This window comes from Dermacentor variabilis, chromosome 6, assembly GCF_050947875.1.
Source record: "Dermacentor variabilis isolate Ectoservices chromosome 6, ASM5094787v1, whole genome shotgun sequence".
In the NCBI taxonomy this organism is placed as follows: domain Eukaryota; kingdom Metazoa; phylum Arthropoda; class Arachnida; order Ixodida; family Ixodidae; genus Dermacentor; species Dermacentor variabilis.
The window spans coordinates 71183392-71199949 of NC_134573.1; the positions used below are offsets into that span (position 1 = coordinate 71183392).

The following is a 16558-nucleotide window of genomic DNA, read 5'->3' on the forward strand; positions in this document are numbered from 1 at the left end:
TGGTAATGTCTCCTTCAGTACGCTAGCTACAGTAGATGCATGCATTCGGTAGCTCAATGCAATGTCCTCCATGGAACCTCCTGTGGCCAAAAATCTGCAAAGATGTTGAAAGAGCAGTCCGTAAAATTATGGTTCCAATATTTCGACATCTATGTTTACACTGAACCAAATTGTTACCAGCATAATTCTATTCGTTAAAGGGACACTAAAGGTTACTATTAAGTCAACGTGGACTGTTGAAATACCATCCCAGAAACCTCGAAACGCTTGTTTCGTGCCAAGGAGAGACTTATTTTAAGAGAAAATGCGTTCTGAAGCGTCCGCGTACCTCTAGCGCAGTTCAAATCGCCCGCCCTCCGATCGAGAACTGACATCATGGTCTCATAGTGACGTTGCGCCATCGGTGAGTAGAACGACGTCCGCAGACGGCGCTACGGCTTTTCTGCGCAAAACGCGAACGCGCGGCCAGAAACAGAGCCAAGACAGAGCCGACAGCAGAGCGAAAGCGGGAGTATGGTGGCTAGCGGAAGGAGAAACGAATTACGTCCCACGTTACGTCCCACGGCACACGGAGAGTCCGTTTTCGTTAAACTATAGGCTGCGGCGAGCTCGCAGCCTGGTCGGCGTGGTCTATGAGAAGCGACGAGCCTTTTCGCACTCGCAACAAGGCATAAAAATGTGCGAATCGACGCAAAACTCGGCCTAGAAACGTGCTTCGCCACAGCCAGGGCTCAATACGACCCAAGCTGGCACGACCCAGATGTCGTTTCCCGCACCGCCACCAGGCGCCGCTACTATACCTCACACTCCAGCGCAAGACGCCCATAAGCTGGTACTTCATTCTATGACGCTAACTTCGACGCTCGTCGCAATGGACCCTGACACCGACAGATTGGCTCGCGATGGTGGGCTCAACTTCAGCGATTTGAGCACCGACGAGCGCGACCTGCTTCTGAGGGCTCGCACTGCCAGCGTCGTTGCGTACTACGACGGCGGCCTCGACACCGGCTCTCCGGAGCGGGAAAGCAATGAGGGCTTCCCACGACATCACATGGACGTGGCATTCTCGCTGCTTGTTCCAAATGAAAGTTTCGCGAGCAGAACCCTCACAGCACGACGCGATAACGAAACTACTGAAACTCCAAAGCGTGCGCGGCGCAGAGTCGAGCGAAAACGAAACCTTTCGAACACCCATATTACTGAAGGGTAACGTCAAAATGTTATTTTTTCCTAGAATCGAATAGACGTAGACAAGTAGCATTTTTTCCGGCTTATAATCGAATGAAATGATATTTTTAATACGAGTAGTTGAGTATTAGTAACACAAATTATGAGGAGACCTTTCGTCATCGGGCTAGTACCGGAATGTCGCTGGGGGGTCTCAAATCGTGTCATGCATTTACCTCAATTTCTCGGTTACTAAAGCTCTGTTCGCGATTATATTGACGCCTTAGACGTTCTAGAACATTGCTCTACCACTTTAACTTGAGTTTCTGGTAACCTTTAGTGTCCCTTTAATGCCTGCATCGCGTTTTACAGACACCATAGGGCCACGAATAGTAGCAAGAATGGCTCGTCGGTGACTCAGTATAAGCATAACCTAGCAAGCACTATTATTATACGCGGCGAAAATTTTCGGAAATATAAGCGATCACTAAAAAAAAAAGAAAACTTAACACGAGCCAGTATTTTCTTTAATCTCGTGCATGGAGAAATTCAGGGAGGGGAATACGTGGGTTCCGTATTTCTGAAATTACGAAAAGTTGGGAACACGAACAAAAAAAAAGCATATTTTGAGGAATGAATTGTTGCGACATGTTACGAAAAATTTTCTAAAGCTACAGTACACATGGATGCACGAGGCCGCATTGGCTAAATTCTAGGAAAAATGATCAACATATATTTTACCTCAATGTCACAGCGAGCCTTTCTGCCAGTGAGATGGGTCTCCTGTGAGTTGGAGGATGAACAAGCTTGTAGTAAACAAGGCTCAGCAGCTTGTCAAACGATGCCTTTGTCATCCTGCGTGCGACAAATGCATGAAAGTTACGCATAACATACTTAACCGAGCTGGAGCTACACAATTCCGAAAGGAGCAACGTTGTCATTTACCTGAAGTACTTGAAATGGTATTCAGGATCACAGTTCCGCAGATCCTGTACTAGGTGGTGGTACTCTCCACACTCTGGACGCTTGTCAAATATATCCCTTATGTAGAGAGACCTGTTCCTCTTGCGACGCAGACGACGCACCAACAAAGCGAGAATAATGTTTCGTCTTAGGAAATGTGTCTGCGTCCGTGCCATCACCGAGCAACAGTCCGGTCCGCAGTGGCGATCGCGCGAAAAGATTTGTTTGTATGTTCCCCGACAGGCGGCACGGAGGGGCGCGTTGTTCTGCGCATGCGCTACTCCAGCTGCGCGGCGTTGTACTGTAGGGGGACGGACATATGCCTGGCGCGGTGTAGCCGACGCGGCGTGACGTAGCGCAACCACCGCGCGCGCGCGCGCCGGGTCACGTCGAAGTGTATTGGCGCCTTTAGTGAGGCCGTTCTCACTTAGGCATAGTTCTTTTTTATTTGGAGGCAGCAGCTTCATTTCAAGAGTGCCAGGCCTGCACAGACAAGACAAACAAATGGTTGCCACCTTATATGACCAATGTGGCCTGTGTTCCAATTGCTGAGATAGACTGTTCATCATCCAATGCAGAAAGACGGCACCTCAATGAAACAAAGCACCCTTCTGCGAAGAAAAGTAAAGCTCGGATCGAGAGGCCATCAAAAAAAAGAATGGGCTGCCTTCCTGACCAGTGTAAAAAATACTGGAGCACAGTCTGCAGTGCTTACACTCGCAAGGGGTTATTGCAATGACTCCATTGCGTTGTCTCAAGTATTCTACAGCTGTTCTTGGGGAGCTGACCCGTATCAAACCAGCAACATGGGACAACATTCAAGAGGAGTGCCAGATGCTTGCACGAGCGTTCACTGTAGAACTGAAGGTAAGCAACACATTGCTTTTGACATTATGTAAACGTTAAAGCTTGGTGTGCTTAACAAGCTGTAGCATAGTGGTATTCTTACGATAGTGTAGTAGAATGCAATTTTGGTGCGCCTGAGGTGTGAAAGCTTCATTTTTAAGAAGAGTACAGTTTACTGGTCAGTTAAAGTTTCCGTAAGGCACGTAAGGAGCATGGAATTTATTCATTCCTTCAGGCAGTATTGTGCTAAAGTATTTTCAAAAATCTTGGCATAAGGGCTTGTGCCTGTTACATACAGAATGGCAAAGTACTTGTATTTTCCATGCCAGTGTTCAACGTGAGTGATGCCAGTTCATAAGCTTGTTGCATTGCAACACCTTCACTGTTTGAGTGGCCTCTGTTTTGAACATGCAGGTACGTCAGGCTGTAGAGGCACCAACAAGGGAGCAGTCAGCATCTTCTGTTTAGTTTGCATTCCGAGCAGGAAGGGTGACATCAACCGTGTATGCAGCCTTCACAAGCCGTCCATAAGCCTCAAGAGGATGTGCTATCCCGAAGAGCAGAAGTTCTTTTCAGTGGCAACCGATTGGGGGAAACAAAGAAGTAGTAGCCAGGAAGGCTTACATCTCGGCAATGACTGCATGAGAAAGCATGAGAAATTTGTGTGTCATAGCTCTGGCCTACACATTTCTGCAGAGGCACCCTACCTAGCCGCCAGCCCAGATGGCTTGATTTCATGTGAATGCTGTCACGATGGTGTGCTAGGAATTAAGTGTCCCTATTCAGCAGTCTGTGTGGGCGATATGCTAAAGCAGAAAGGTGGCTGTTTGGAGCTATGTGATGACAGTGCACAACTGAAGAGAAGCCAAGCATACTTCTACCAAGTACAACTCTACGTGTGTCAGCGGCAGTACTGTGATTTCGTTTTGTGGACACCATCAGACATTCTATTGATTTGTCTTTCTGCAAAGAAATGACGCAGAAGTCCAAAGCATTCTTTGAACAGGTTTTGCTCTCGCAGCTTTTATTTACACACTGGACTACCTTGCCACAGCACGAAACAATGCTTACATCTGATGAAAGTTCAGCAGACAGTGAATGCTACTGTTACTGCGGTAGTGCTGAATACGGTGAATGGTTAAGTGCAGTAGCCGACAGTGTCCTGGTAAATGGCTCCATTTTGCATGTGCAAATCTGAAACGTCCACCTAAGACCAAGGCATGGTTCTGCCTAGGAAGAAAAAGCAGCAGCCTTTATCAGGATACATTAATCAGTCGACAAGGGGGCACACAGGATGACTCGGAAGCACGTCACACACACACACGTGGCATGTCCAACTTGTCTGTACTTCTCTGCAATTCGCGCACTCGTAGAGGGAAAAAAAAACTGTTCCAAACCAAGACTATTAAGTGAATTACAGCAATAACATATGCTGAATTCACTGAAACGGCACAACAGACTTGCAGAGATTAGTCAGGGAAGAGCATACTGTCAATTTTGTCCAGTTGTGCTACCGTGTCTCCACGTATACCATCACAAGCTCGATTGGAAAAATCGAGGACTAAATTGCATACTTCAGATGCAACAGCCCAATGACTCTGTACATGTATGTGAACATTGGTTATCTTCCGTGTCTTCTCCACCTCTCAGGCCATGAGCTGTCGCTTCCCTTTTTTGAATGCTGTCACTTCAGGATGTGCACAATGAATCCCTACGGCATCGGCAATAGTGAAACCTCGATCCGCAAGCACAGTGTCTCCTGCTAAAAGGTTGTTTAGAATATCACAGCGCTCGGTCAGGAGCTTGTTGCTTGTATGCCCAACCCATCCTTTAGAGATGTAGGTGATGGAACCCTGAGGTGCAATTCAAATGAGATATTTACAGTATTATGTTGTTTGTATTGTGACCACATCTGACAGCGTGGAAGAGCTGAAGACGACCGTTCTAGAAACACTTTGAACCAGTCAATTATTACAGCCACTAGTTCCAAATGCTCTACGAAAGCACATGGGCATGGTTAGTTGCAGCTCCTCCCGATCTGGCCACTCCACAAGTTGGCTCAGGCATATGTACATGACATCAAGCCAGCATTCCAAGATCCTTGTCACTGTGGCTTGGCTGACCTCGACAAAAAAACGCATCAGTGCTCACAGCTGGAGGTATCATGTTACATTGTGAGATTCCTTGCATCTTTTCAAATGCTGTTTTATGCAATGCATAACAATGAGTATTTTCCTGCAAAACATTGTCGCCTGGTGTCTACTAGCGCCATCACGTCGTGGCCGTCAATTGATACAGTAACATTGGCACTAACAATCTCGTCTGTCGTCAAATCATCCGACTGTATCGGCTTCACGTTCAACGGCAATGAGGGTAAGCCACCACTGTGGCTACTTCGTGCATTCCTTTTACTAAAGCACCCGTCTTGATAAGTTCAAAGCGTGTCAAATTACATTCACACTACGCAAGTATGTACTTTCATCACAGCAGCTAACGAATCACAAGAAAAAAATGCTTTCATTTATGATAACCATTCTACAACCGTTATAGTGCATTTCTGGCCTTGCTAAAAACTTGCAGCGATGCATAATGCGCAAATATTATTGCGAGAGCAATGCTTTATTGTTGCTCGAGTTGTAGGAGAAAGCAAAAGCGAGCAAAAAGGGGCATGCCATACCTGCCCTCTGCAAGATCTGTAGGGTTTATTGCGTACCGTAACTGAAGACTTGGTGCCCAGTCTGGGTTTGTCTCGTCCATCAAATAAGATGGCTTTCCTGCAAGTTAAATAAATACAGGCGCGCATGTCAGCACCGTGCCTTACAGGAAGATGTCAAAGCCGCAGAGAAAAGTCCAAGCGACAGCTTTTTACAAAAGACGTCGCAAGTGAGGTTAAACAATTCAGCTGCGCCCGTGCACGCTGACAGTGCAAATTGACGTTGCCTACGTCAATAAAACGGCGGTTAGGAAAGCGTGAATACCCGGAGTACCACAAGTTTAACTGCCCTTTTCTAAGCTGCTTGGTGACGCGACAACACACATTTGCGCACATGGGCAGTGCACATTAACGCCACCTACGTAAATAAAAAAAAGCTGTTATGCAAGCGTAAACATTGGAGTACCGCAAGTTTTAACTGCCCTTTTCAAAGCTGCTTGGTGACGCGACAGCACACACATGCTCAAGAATTACTACGTGGAGCTGAAACAATTCAGCTGCGACCACGCGCGATGGCAGTGTACATACATTAAGGTCGCCTAGGTCCATAAAAAAGCGGTTATGTAAGCGCAAACAGAGGAGTACCACAACCTTAACTGCCCTTTTCAAAGCAGCTTGGTGACGTGGCAACAAACACACTCGTGCTCAAGCATAAAATACGCGTAACTGCAACATTTAGAATGTAAACTGGCACTTACCAGAAATGAAATGAACACCGCACACTTTGTAGTTCGAAGAATTTTTGTCGATGTCAGCACGACGAATGCGGCGAAACCACTCGGCACGACGCCTTTCTGACAATTCTTGCGTCCTGCTGCATTGGTTGTAGATGACTGAATGCACTCCATAGAACTTAACCTTGTTTGTGTTCTTGCTGTTTTTTCGCCACAACCTATTACTGCAGCCATGAACCACGCAATTTACCATGATTTGCTGCGACTCACTGCTACTGCACTACAGGTCAGCTGCTTCTCCGCGAACCGACGAGCTTTGCAAAGTGGCCAGAATCATGGCGCACCGGAAGTGGAACCAGCTCGCGCCCTTCCTATCAGTCCGTGCGGCGGCGTGGGTGTGTCGTCAGTGAATACAACCTATATGCATAATGCATGCACCGCTGCTTCGTTGTGCTTGGTTCAAACTCAGGGAACCAGAAACACTGGTCATTTTGCTTTAATCAGTTGTTGCGCATGCACTTCAGTAAGTGCACTGAGTCAATGACAAAGAACAATGGCCAGTGCGGAACTGATGGGTGCGGCGACACAAAATCATTTGCCAGTAATTTTTTCGGTATGGCTTGGGGGGCCTCGGTCACCGAGTACTTAAAAGGCATCACTGCGCTTTGATTTACAGCATTGTTTTCAGTCACATTGCACATGGCTTTGTATCCAATTTATTCTAAGCCGCGAATGATGTCTCCCAAAACCTTGTGCAGAAATTCCCCACTAGCCTTATGCAAGAGTTCAATGTGTGCTACCTCCTTAAACTTGCACATGAGGCTGTGCACCATAAATACAAATGCATTGTTTGCTGCTCCTGCATTGTTCAATGTGATACCAGCTATGTTGCGTCCCTTTTAATAAAAAGGGCTTTAGGTTAATTTCATCCATCATCAAAGTTGTGTAGCTTCGCTGCTCATTAAACTCTGGTACCTTCTTGGCCGTGTAGCAGAGAAATATACCGTCTTTCTGCTCCAATTGGGGGGGGGGGGGGTCACCCCGAGTGATGAGCATATTCACCAAATGGTCCTTGGGTGTGGCATGATGATGCTCCTGTGATTGCGCATGCACTTGTATGTATGAGGTGATATAGTAAAGACTATGCAGCAGTACACCATGAAGTCAACAGAATAACATCGTCATTGTTTTTTTTTTTTTACATTAGCTGCACTTGCTCGGTGAGTGGTTGAATGGTCGGGGAATTATTGTCTCCTCGTGTTGAGGATATTTTGCTCAAAAGAGATGCGACAGACTCGCAGATGTCCAAGTTTTCAGAATTTGAACTTGCGGCACTGTCGAACCTTTCGACTCCTTCAAGCAACTGCAGCAGCCGCCGTTTGCTGTCGCCCGCCGACGAAACTAACACTCTGGACTTGAGCTGCTTCACTTGTGCTTCTGCGACATTTACTGCTAGAGCTAAGTGCGTTTTTACAATAACAGAGTATTTAATCCAGGGAGCCTTATCGTTACAAATGTGAGCCATAATATAGAGTTCATTGCGTTCTATGACATGCCAAAATGTCAGCTGCTTGCCTCGAATTAAGTTTGCCAAACCTTTCAAATTGCAAAGCCTGTCTGCTTTGTCTATTCTGGGCAGTGACAATTAACACAAGCACCTTCTGTCTGGGTCCTCTTGTCTAGTCCCTTCTCTAGACAGGTAGCTTTGAGCAATCCAGGAACACCATCAGCACGGCCTCAGGTTGAAGCCACAAACGTGAGCGACGTGGTCACTGCGCAGCCGGTGGCTTAGTCAATATAGCTTGTCTCTTGAACGACGTCTTCAGCATTAAAGTGATGCTCGCACACCTAAACAGAAGAAATATATCCTAAGTACGGTTACCTGACATTGCGGGCTATGCGTTACGTATTTAACCTTCACCTGCCACAAAGGAGTCTAAGCAGTGCTTGCAACCCAGCGGTAGCAGCAACCTGCTCGCAAAAGGAACATTCAAAATTTCTTACCCTGGAGTCTCCTGACGCGACCATGTTATTGCTTGGAATGGCATGTATCCACGCTTTTCTTGCGTCGACTTTAGGGAACGAGAAGACATACACCTCGGGCCCTGTCTTTTAATTTCCACTGCACCGCGGCACACATTTCCCAGGCATTTCGCAGTTTATTCTGATTCTGCCCAACCCTATTTAGCACACATAGCATGCAATAAACACCGGTGTCAATCGCCGTCGCCGATTCACGCATGGAAATAAAGATTCAAGCAAACAACCACGTTTTGCAGTGACCACGTGCATTTGACGGTTATGCAGGCACTCGTTTGAACATGCCACTGCACTAGGGAGCCTACATGTCGTGCCATGTAAGCTCCCTACACTGTGTACCGTATTTTCCGGTGTATAAGACGCGGTTTTTTTCCAAAAATCTTGCTGGTGCGTCCTATACAAGGGTGCGTCTTATATGCGAATTTTTCGTTTTTTTTTGCGGGTTCAGAAATTACTCAGGTTCATGCTCAAGCTTTTTTCACCGAAAAAATATCACTACCAATGATGCGGTAGTAGCACGGTTAATACTTCAATACGGGGACCGCCGTGCGCAACTTTTTTTAGGTGAACTTTATCATGAAACGGCGTGGATGACGACTTCCAGAATCGCAAACACGCGGTCGTTTCAGAGGCGCAAGCAAAAGTAATGTGAAATTCCCAAAGATGGCGACAGTCGCGCTTCTCGACATTGTCAAGACAAGCCAAGCCGGCGTTCTTTTTTAGTCATTCTTTGCAACTTCGCAACCGTGTACGTATTACGTCTGTGTTGGTGACTTCGGCGTGTGTTTTCCACTACCTACACCTGTCGTGCTCGGTCTTACTACAGTATGCCACCGAAGTTGCGCAAGAGCTACACCGCAAAGTTCAAATTATCTGCGGTCGAGTGTGCTACCGAAAACGGAAATCGGGCTGCGGGCCGCCATTTCGACGTCACCGAGAAGATGATTCGCACGTGGCGACAGTCGTCCGCCAAACTGCAGGCGATGAAGAGCGGAAAGAAGGCTGACCGCGGGAAGAAGGCGCGGTGGCCTGAACTTGAAGACCGGCTCCTCAAGTGGGCTCTTGAACAACGGGCTCAAGGTAGGGCTCTGTCAACCGTGCAGTTGCGCTTGAAAGCACGCACTTTGGCGAGTGAAATCGGTGCCGCTGATTTTGTTGGTGGGCCGTCATGGTGCTATAGATTTATGCAGCGCAAAGCCTTGTCAATAAGAGCGCGAACGACAATGTCTCAACAACTACCAGACGATTTCGGAGAGAAAGTGGAGAAGTTCCATGAATTTGTGAAGAAGGAAGTCGAAAAGAATAACATCATCGACAGCCACATCGTAAACATGGACGAAGTGCCTCTAACATTTGACATCCCTATGTCAAAAAGTGCCGCTCAGAAAGGTGATAAGACTGTCACAGTACGAACAACTGGGCACGAAAAGTCTCACTTCACTGTCGTACTTGCGTGCTGTGCTGACGGAACAAAGCTGCCGCCGATGATAATTTTTAAAAGGAAAACGATGCCAAAAGAAAGCTTTCCGCCTGGTGTTATTGTCACAACTAACCAGAAGGGCTGGATGGATGAGCAAATGATGGGAGTTTGGCTCGAAAAGTGCTTTTCGAAGCGCCCGGATGGATTTTTTCACTCCCGGAAAGGCCTTCTGGTTATGGATAGCATGCGGGCGCACATTACTGACTTGACACTGAGGCAAATCAAGGCGAAGAACTGTACCCCTACAATAATACCCGGTGGTTTGACGAAGGTTCTACAGCCTTTGGATATTTCTGTCAACCGCAGCTTTAAAGCTATTTTGCGACGTATTTGGGAGGCGTGGATGACGGAAGGCGAGCACAGCTACACCGCAACTGGACGCATGAGGCGCGCTTCTTACAGCGAAGTTGCGAAGTGGGTCCATGAGGCCTGGAGTTGCTGTTAGAGTGGCAACCATAACTGCAGGGTTCCGGAAGGCTGGCCTGCTAGCTTCATCGCCAACCGAGCACGACGACAATCAGACCAGCGGTTCTGAGTATGAAGAGAATGCTTCAGCCGCGTTGCCTCCAGAAATGGGCGAGCTTTTTGAGAGCGCATCCGAAGATGAAGACTTCGATGGTTTTAAGTAAAAATAAAATGTTGTTATGGACATATGGGAGAGTTCTTTCGTAGTATTTTTCTTTCTTTTTTGCTAAAACGTGGGCGGGTATGGCGTGAGTGTTGCCTTTTGCGATCACTTAGCGTTGCTTAAGAACTTCTCACAGGCCGCCGCGGTGGCTCAGTGGTTGAGTGGTGATGGTCGATCAAGCGTGTTTAATTAACCCTGACTAGCCTAAGTGGGTAAATTGGGGTGCGTCTTATACACGGGTGCGTCTTATATACCAACTTTTTCAATGAGAGCCTTCATATATGGCGAGTGCGTCTTATACGAGGGTGCGTCTTATACACCGGAAAATACGGTACTAGAATTATTCTATATACTGCAGTCACCACTGCGCCGTAGATGACGGCCCCACACCGATGACGTATGATCACGTGGCCACAGGAGCACCGCCAGCCTAGAAAGAATTTCCTCTAGGTGGCGTTAGTTCCCCCCCCCCTCTCAAGAGGAAGAAACGAAATCAGGCAGAAACAATTTCTGATAACTCAAAGGGAATATATAGAATAGAATTTATTGAGAGGAAAAACAGGTCGACCTGAGCTAGTGCAAACTCAAAGGGAAGCTCATTACTTTTTGAAATGAGATCAAGATGCCTTAGAACACGCGCTTATAAAGCAAGATATAGGAAGGAAGAAGAAGCATGCACCTGCTGCGATAAGGCTAGGGAAACGATAGAGCACATTTTATACATAACTTGCACGCTCGTCACTTTCGGCAGCTTCCGTGACCGCGTCCGCCATTGCCAGGTACCAACCGATCCAGCAGCCTTACGGACAACTGTGTTTGCGTCTTTCCGTAGTCCTTGTTTTGTTTGAAATAATGCCTATATGCGCAATATATGGTTGCCAAACAAGAAGCATGAGGGTCAAGAGGCCCAGCTGCACTGAAGTGAACGTAGGATTGCACAGTTTGCCTAAAATAACTCAGCAGTGTGAAAGAACGAGGACTCTCTCCGAAAAGCGCAGGAGCGTCTGGCTTGCTCGTATTAATAGAAACGACTTGAAGAACCTTGAAAATGTCCATGTCTGCGGCCGCCACTTCACAGGTAAGGAAAAGGCACACCAGCATACATTTACAAACCGATATAGACAAGCCATGCCGCTGATTGCAATGCACACACGCAGCAGATCTCGTCCGCTGTTTACGTACGCCGATCTTTCTCGCTTCTGTTAATGTATGGTGCACGCCAGGAGTTCTAGATTGCTGTTTACGTACGTATTTAGCTTTTTTCACTGTAAGCCAGCAGTTCTTGACTGCCGTTTACATACGCTGCTCACTTTTTCTGCTCATCCTTAAAGCCCTGCCTGTGCAACGTCGCTATGTGCTATGTAAAAACGTGGGTGCTTTTGTGTCGGCAGCTCGAAGTCGAGCCATCATATGTGATAATTAAATTAGGAGGCTTCGCAATGGCTCTGAATATTTGCAGGCAGGTCTTCCAAGTTGATGGATGATGCAAACCCTGACTGGGCACCAATGCAGCGTCTAGGTTACGGAAGTGAAAGTCCTTCGACCAACGAAGTGAGGTTCCAGCGATCGAAGAAGCACAGCCAAAAAATGAATGGATGTTGTCAAAGCCTGAATAGCAGCGCAACAGTCTCCCGCGGGTATCAAGTTTCCTGAAAGCAGTGCAAGCTCTGAAAGTGAGGCAGAGTATCGAATGGAGCTTCGAGTTTCTACTGTGGACTCAGAACCACGCAGAAGTAAGTTTGCAACAAAATTTTTCGATACTGCCTACTGTGAATCACGTAGGATTTGGTTTACAGTTTTTTCTTCTTTTGCAGCTGATATTTGTGTGCAGATGGATTTAACGGAGCAAAACATTCAAGCAATTAAGGCAGACAACAAGAGACTCTTCTGAATTGTGCATCTTAAAGAAGCAAAAAGAATTGCTTGAAGTTACGGAAGCATCTCGTCATCAAGATGACGCCAAAGTTGTCTTTTACTGGGGAATGATGAACTATTCGGTCTTACATGCTATATTCCAACTGGTCGAGTCTGTTGCAAAACATATGCCGCAAAATGGGTTGCCAAAGTTTCTCAAGAGTTTATTATTTTCTTCATGAAACTTAAATTCAACTTTCTGCACCAGGATCTTGCCTACAGTTTTCACATTTCATGTACTACCGTCAGTAGAATTTTTGAGAAGTGGCTGGATGCTGCCTTTTCAAGGCTGAGGTCACAAATTGTGTGGCCATCACGAAGCGATATATAAAGGACAATGCCACAAGCGTTTTTTTGACTCATTCGGCTCAAAAGTGGCAGTCATAATTGACTGCTTTGAGATCAAAATTGAGAGCCCATCATACTTGCAGCCAAGAAGCGAGACTTGGTCAAACTATAAGAACAGCAACACTGCGAAGTTTTTAATTGGCATCTGTCCACAAAGCATCATGACATACATTACTGAAGGCTGGGGAGGTAGAGCTAGAGATAAGCTCATAACCAAACATTGCAGCATTTTGGAGTATTTGTCACAAGGGGGTGTTTTAGCTGACAGAGGTTTCGACATTGCAGATACTTTAGGATTGTACTGTGCTAGACTCCACATCCCTACTTTCACTAGAGGCCAGAAACAACTCACTGCGCTGGCTGTAGAAAAAAATGAGAAAACTGGCCAATGTTTGCTTTCATGTAGAATGGGTGATATGGCTTGGGTGGAACTAATACTTGATAATGAAGGCAGTCCAGCCAAATTACTACATGGCTAGCAAGACAGGACATGCATTCACACCACTTGACAAGATTGTAACGGTTTGCTGTGCCCTCATCAACCTTTGTCCATCTGTAGCTCCTGCAAATCCAAACCTGCCCTCGTGAACAGCCTTGCAGACATTCTTTGCTGTTTAGAAGTAAGGTTGTTTGGGCTAGTTGGTTACATACAGCCATGGGGGTCATAGCGCAAAGAATGTGGGCAATTGGGGTCACGCATGAAGGAATGTGGTGCATCACCTTCTTATATTGTGCGGGAAGGTTTACACTGCGCAGTCGGAAAGATGGCTGAATGATAGGTTAAAATAACATAACCAAAAAATTGAAGCTGTGCAGGGATCGTCATGTGTCTGTGCACTGCGGTGATTGTGGGTGTAAAGCCTTGTTTAAGAAGCACTCTGTTTTGCATAGGAATGTAGATGAAGTTATGCAAGAAGTTGTTGAAGCTGCTTTGATAGCGAGGGCTGCTGCTACGTGCATCAGTTCTCTTTCAGTTACTCCGACTACAAGCAAATTTGCGTTCCTGGAAGCAGCTGGTTATCATGTGCGGTAATTGGGCCTTTTCGGTGTGCAGACCTACAAATATGGATTTTCCTGGAAATAAACACACAGTTGAAAGTTAGCGCTCGTCCTTGTCTCGCTCTCGTCCGTGTCTTCCAGTACCATGACCCCCATTGTCATTCTTTGCTGACTGCACATTTTCATTTGCGACTTCATTGAGTGACTGCTGCCATTGTTCTCCCATTGCATTATAAATAACTGCGTGTTGCACAGTAGGCAGATTGCAAAGTTTTACTCAAGGCATTCTTTTACAAGTATGAACTTTTATTGCGAAGCAATACTACTTTAGGTCGCACTTCAGCGCGTTCCGTGGTGAGGCGGTGGTAGGCACCATTGACCTTTAGCGTGACCTCGCTGCGTGACGTCACACCACGTGACCTAGAGTGACGTCACACCAGCTGTGTAAAAATGGGGCCCCATCTCACGCCATCGCAAGGCGAGGCGGTAGCCACCAACAGCGGCCTAACTCCCGCTCCACTCACCAGGGGTGCTACGGTCAGAGTGACGTCACACCAGCTGTATAAAACAGCTCCGCTCCTTTCGCCAAGGCAGTCATACAGCCAGATGTTACGATGGTGCCTACGAACAAGGCAGCTCGGCAGAATGCAAAGAGGAATCATCAGCGAGCTACGGAGACGGAAGAAGAACGAGAAGAACGACTTTCTAAGCGGCGTGCCCAGTATGCAGCTCGGCGACAATGTGCAACCTCCTCAGTGGAAACAGCAGAAGCAAAGGAAGAAATTATGAGTTTGCCCAACAGTGAGTCTCCTTCCACTAGTTCAGAACGCTGGAACGTGACTAAACGGCAGAGGCATGTCCAAGAAACCCCGAAACAGCGGCAGCAGCGGCTCGAGAAGGAACGTGCGTTTCGAGAGAAGGAAAACGAAAAGCGAAGAAAACAGCGTGCAGAAGAAACACCCCAGCAGAGACAAGAGCGTTCGAAGAAAAGACAGGAGAAATCTCTCACCAAGGCTGGCCCGAATCAACCCGAAGGACACATTGCAGTAGAATGACGTGAAGAACATGCGAGAAGAGTAAAGGAGTTTGAGACGGCAACGCGTAAATTCAACAGACGCTTTACTAACAACCCGTTCGGCTATGCGTGTACAGTGTGTGACCGGTTGTGGCATAGGGACAAACTTAGGCCGGTGAGTGCTCTCATGTTTCCCACATTGCTTAAGGCTTACCCGGACTGGAAAGAAGAGACTTTAGCCGGTGCCGTGATGTGCAATACATGCAAGAATAGCCTTAAAGAGGAAAAGATTCCTTTGTACAGTGTTTCTAATGGCTATAGATACCCGCCGATGCCAGAAGGGCTACCGCGTTTGAACCCAGTTGCCGAGCGGCTTCTGTCTCCGCGTATACCGTTTGTACAGATTCGGAGACTAATGCATTGGAAGAACGGTCAGTACGGTCAGTACCAATCATGAATGTGCTTGTAGAGACTGACCATATGTTGAAGCAGTTGCCCAGAGACGTGGACGATCAACAGCAAATATTTGTGAATATAAAGAGACGCCGCTTTGCTAAGACGGTGTACCTAGCCGATGAGGTTTCACGTGAACAGTTGCTGCCCTGGGTAGAGGTACTGCAAAATTCTCCATTGTATAAACACTATGACATTAAGATCGACGTCGCCAAGGTAAACAACTTGATTGATATGGCACAAGACAATGAGATGGAGTTGGAGGAGTGTGGTGGTGATGACGACGAAGGTGACCCCATGTCAGAGGCAGTTGCATTAACAATGGATCAACACACTATAGTGTATGACGAACAAGCAACTCTGAATCCTGTGGTAACAATGGCTCCCGGCGAAGGTCAGAAGCCTATAAGCATTCTGTACGACACGCATGCTGAGGAGCTGTCGTTTCCACAGATCTACCTCGGTCATGCAAGATGCATTAAACCTGAGGCTAGGCCTACAATCCTGACCATGGCATCGTCCGAGATTAGAAGTGATAGACGAGGAGCTCTACTGATGCATGTTCTCTATATGGCTATGAAGGTAATTCGACACCGTGTGTGTGATAACCTGAATACCATGTTTAGGAACAAACGAGGCATCGAGACGTTGACCAGAGGTGATGTAGAGAATCCTGAGAAAGTGGAGAATCTCATTGAGAGAGACATGGGATTTATGAAGGGTGTACCGAATACTATACAGTACAGTATTGGCATACCCGTAAAGCCGAACTGTTTGCGATGATTCGTCAATTGGGCAAACCAACGGCATTCCTGACTCTTTCGGCATCGGAAGTACACTGGCCGCGGCTTCTCGAATTACTGAAGAGCTTGAAGGCAACCCCATCTGATATTGGTATAGGTGAACATGAGATGAATAGCTACTTTGCTGCAGTCTTGGTGAACGAAGATCCGGTGGTTTGTGCCGTGTACTTTGAACATATGGTTCGGGTAATTATGCAAATCCTCTGCAATAAGCGGCTTAGCCCATTTAAGCCTAACTACGTGGTTGAATACTTCAAACGCATTGAATTTCAGCATCGAGGCAGTGCTCATGCTCACCTTCTATTTTGGCTAAACGATGCGCCAAACGAAGAGGTCGCCAACAACGACATGCCGGAGACGGTAGCGCTGGCCGAACGACTGCTTTCACTGAATCACAATGCTTTGAGTAGGCCTAGAAGCCAACGACACGAACATACTCATACATGCTATAAGGGTAACAGGAAGAATTGCCGATTTAATTACCCACTGTGGCCGATGCCTTGCACCAAAGTGTT

At 46.9% G+C, this 16558-nt stretch overlaps 1 protein-coding gene across 6 annotated transcripts in view; it reads right to left on the reverse strand.

Annotated features, from left to right (window-relative positions):
• The window catches only part of LOC142584850 (uncharacterized), a 66397-nt gene that overhangs the window by 22178 nt on the left and 27661 nt on the right, over window positions 1-16558 (reverse strand). The window contains exons 2-4 of one of the 6 annotated variants that reach the window (XR_012828949.1): window positions 6388-8211; window positions 5690-5750; window positions 2456-4206 (exon numbers count right to left, since the gene is read on the reverse strand). Coding sequence is in view for 1 of the 6 variants with exons in the window: in XM_075695153.1 (XP_075551268.1) it covers window positions 5654-5750; window positions 6388-6616 (326 nt within the window). In the remaining 5 variants the exon portion in view is untranslated. Of the gene's footprint in view, window positions 1-2455; window positions 4207-5653; window positions 5751-6387; window positions 8212-16558 lie in introns of those variants that run through there. The other 5 variants (XR_012828947.1, XR_012828945.1, XR_012828948.1 and 2 more) reach the window with 5 other exon arrangements.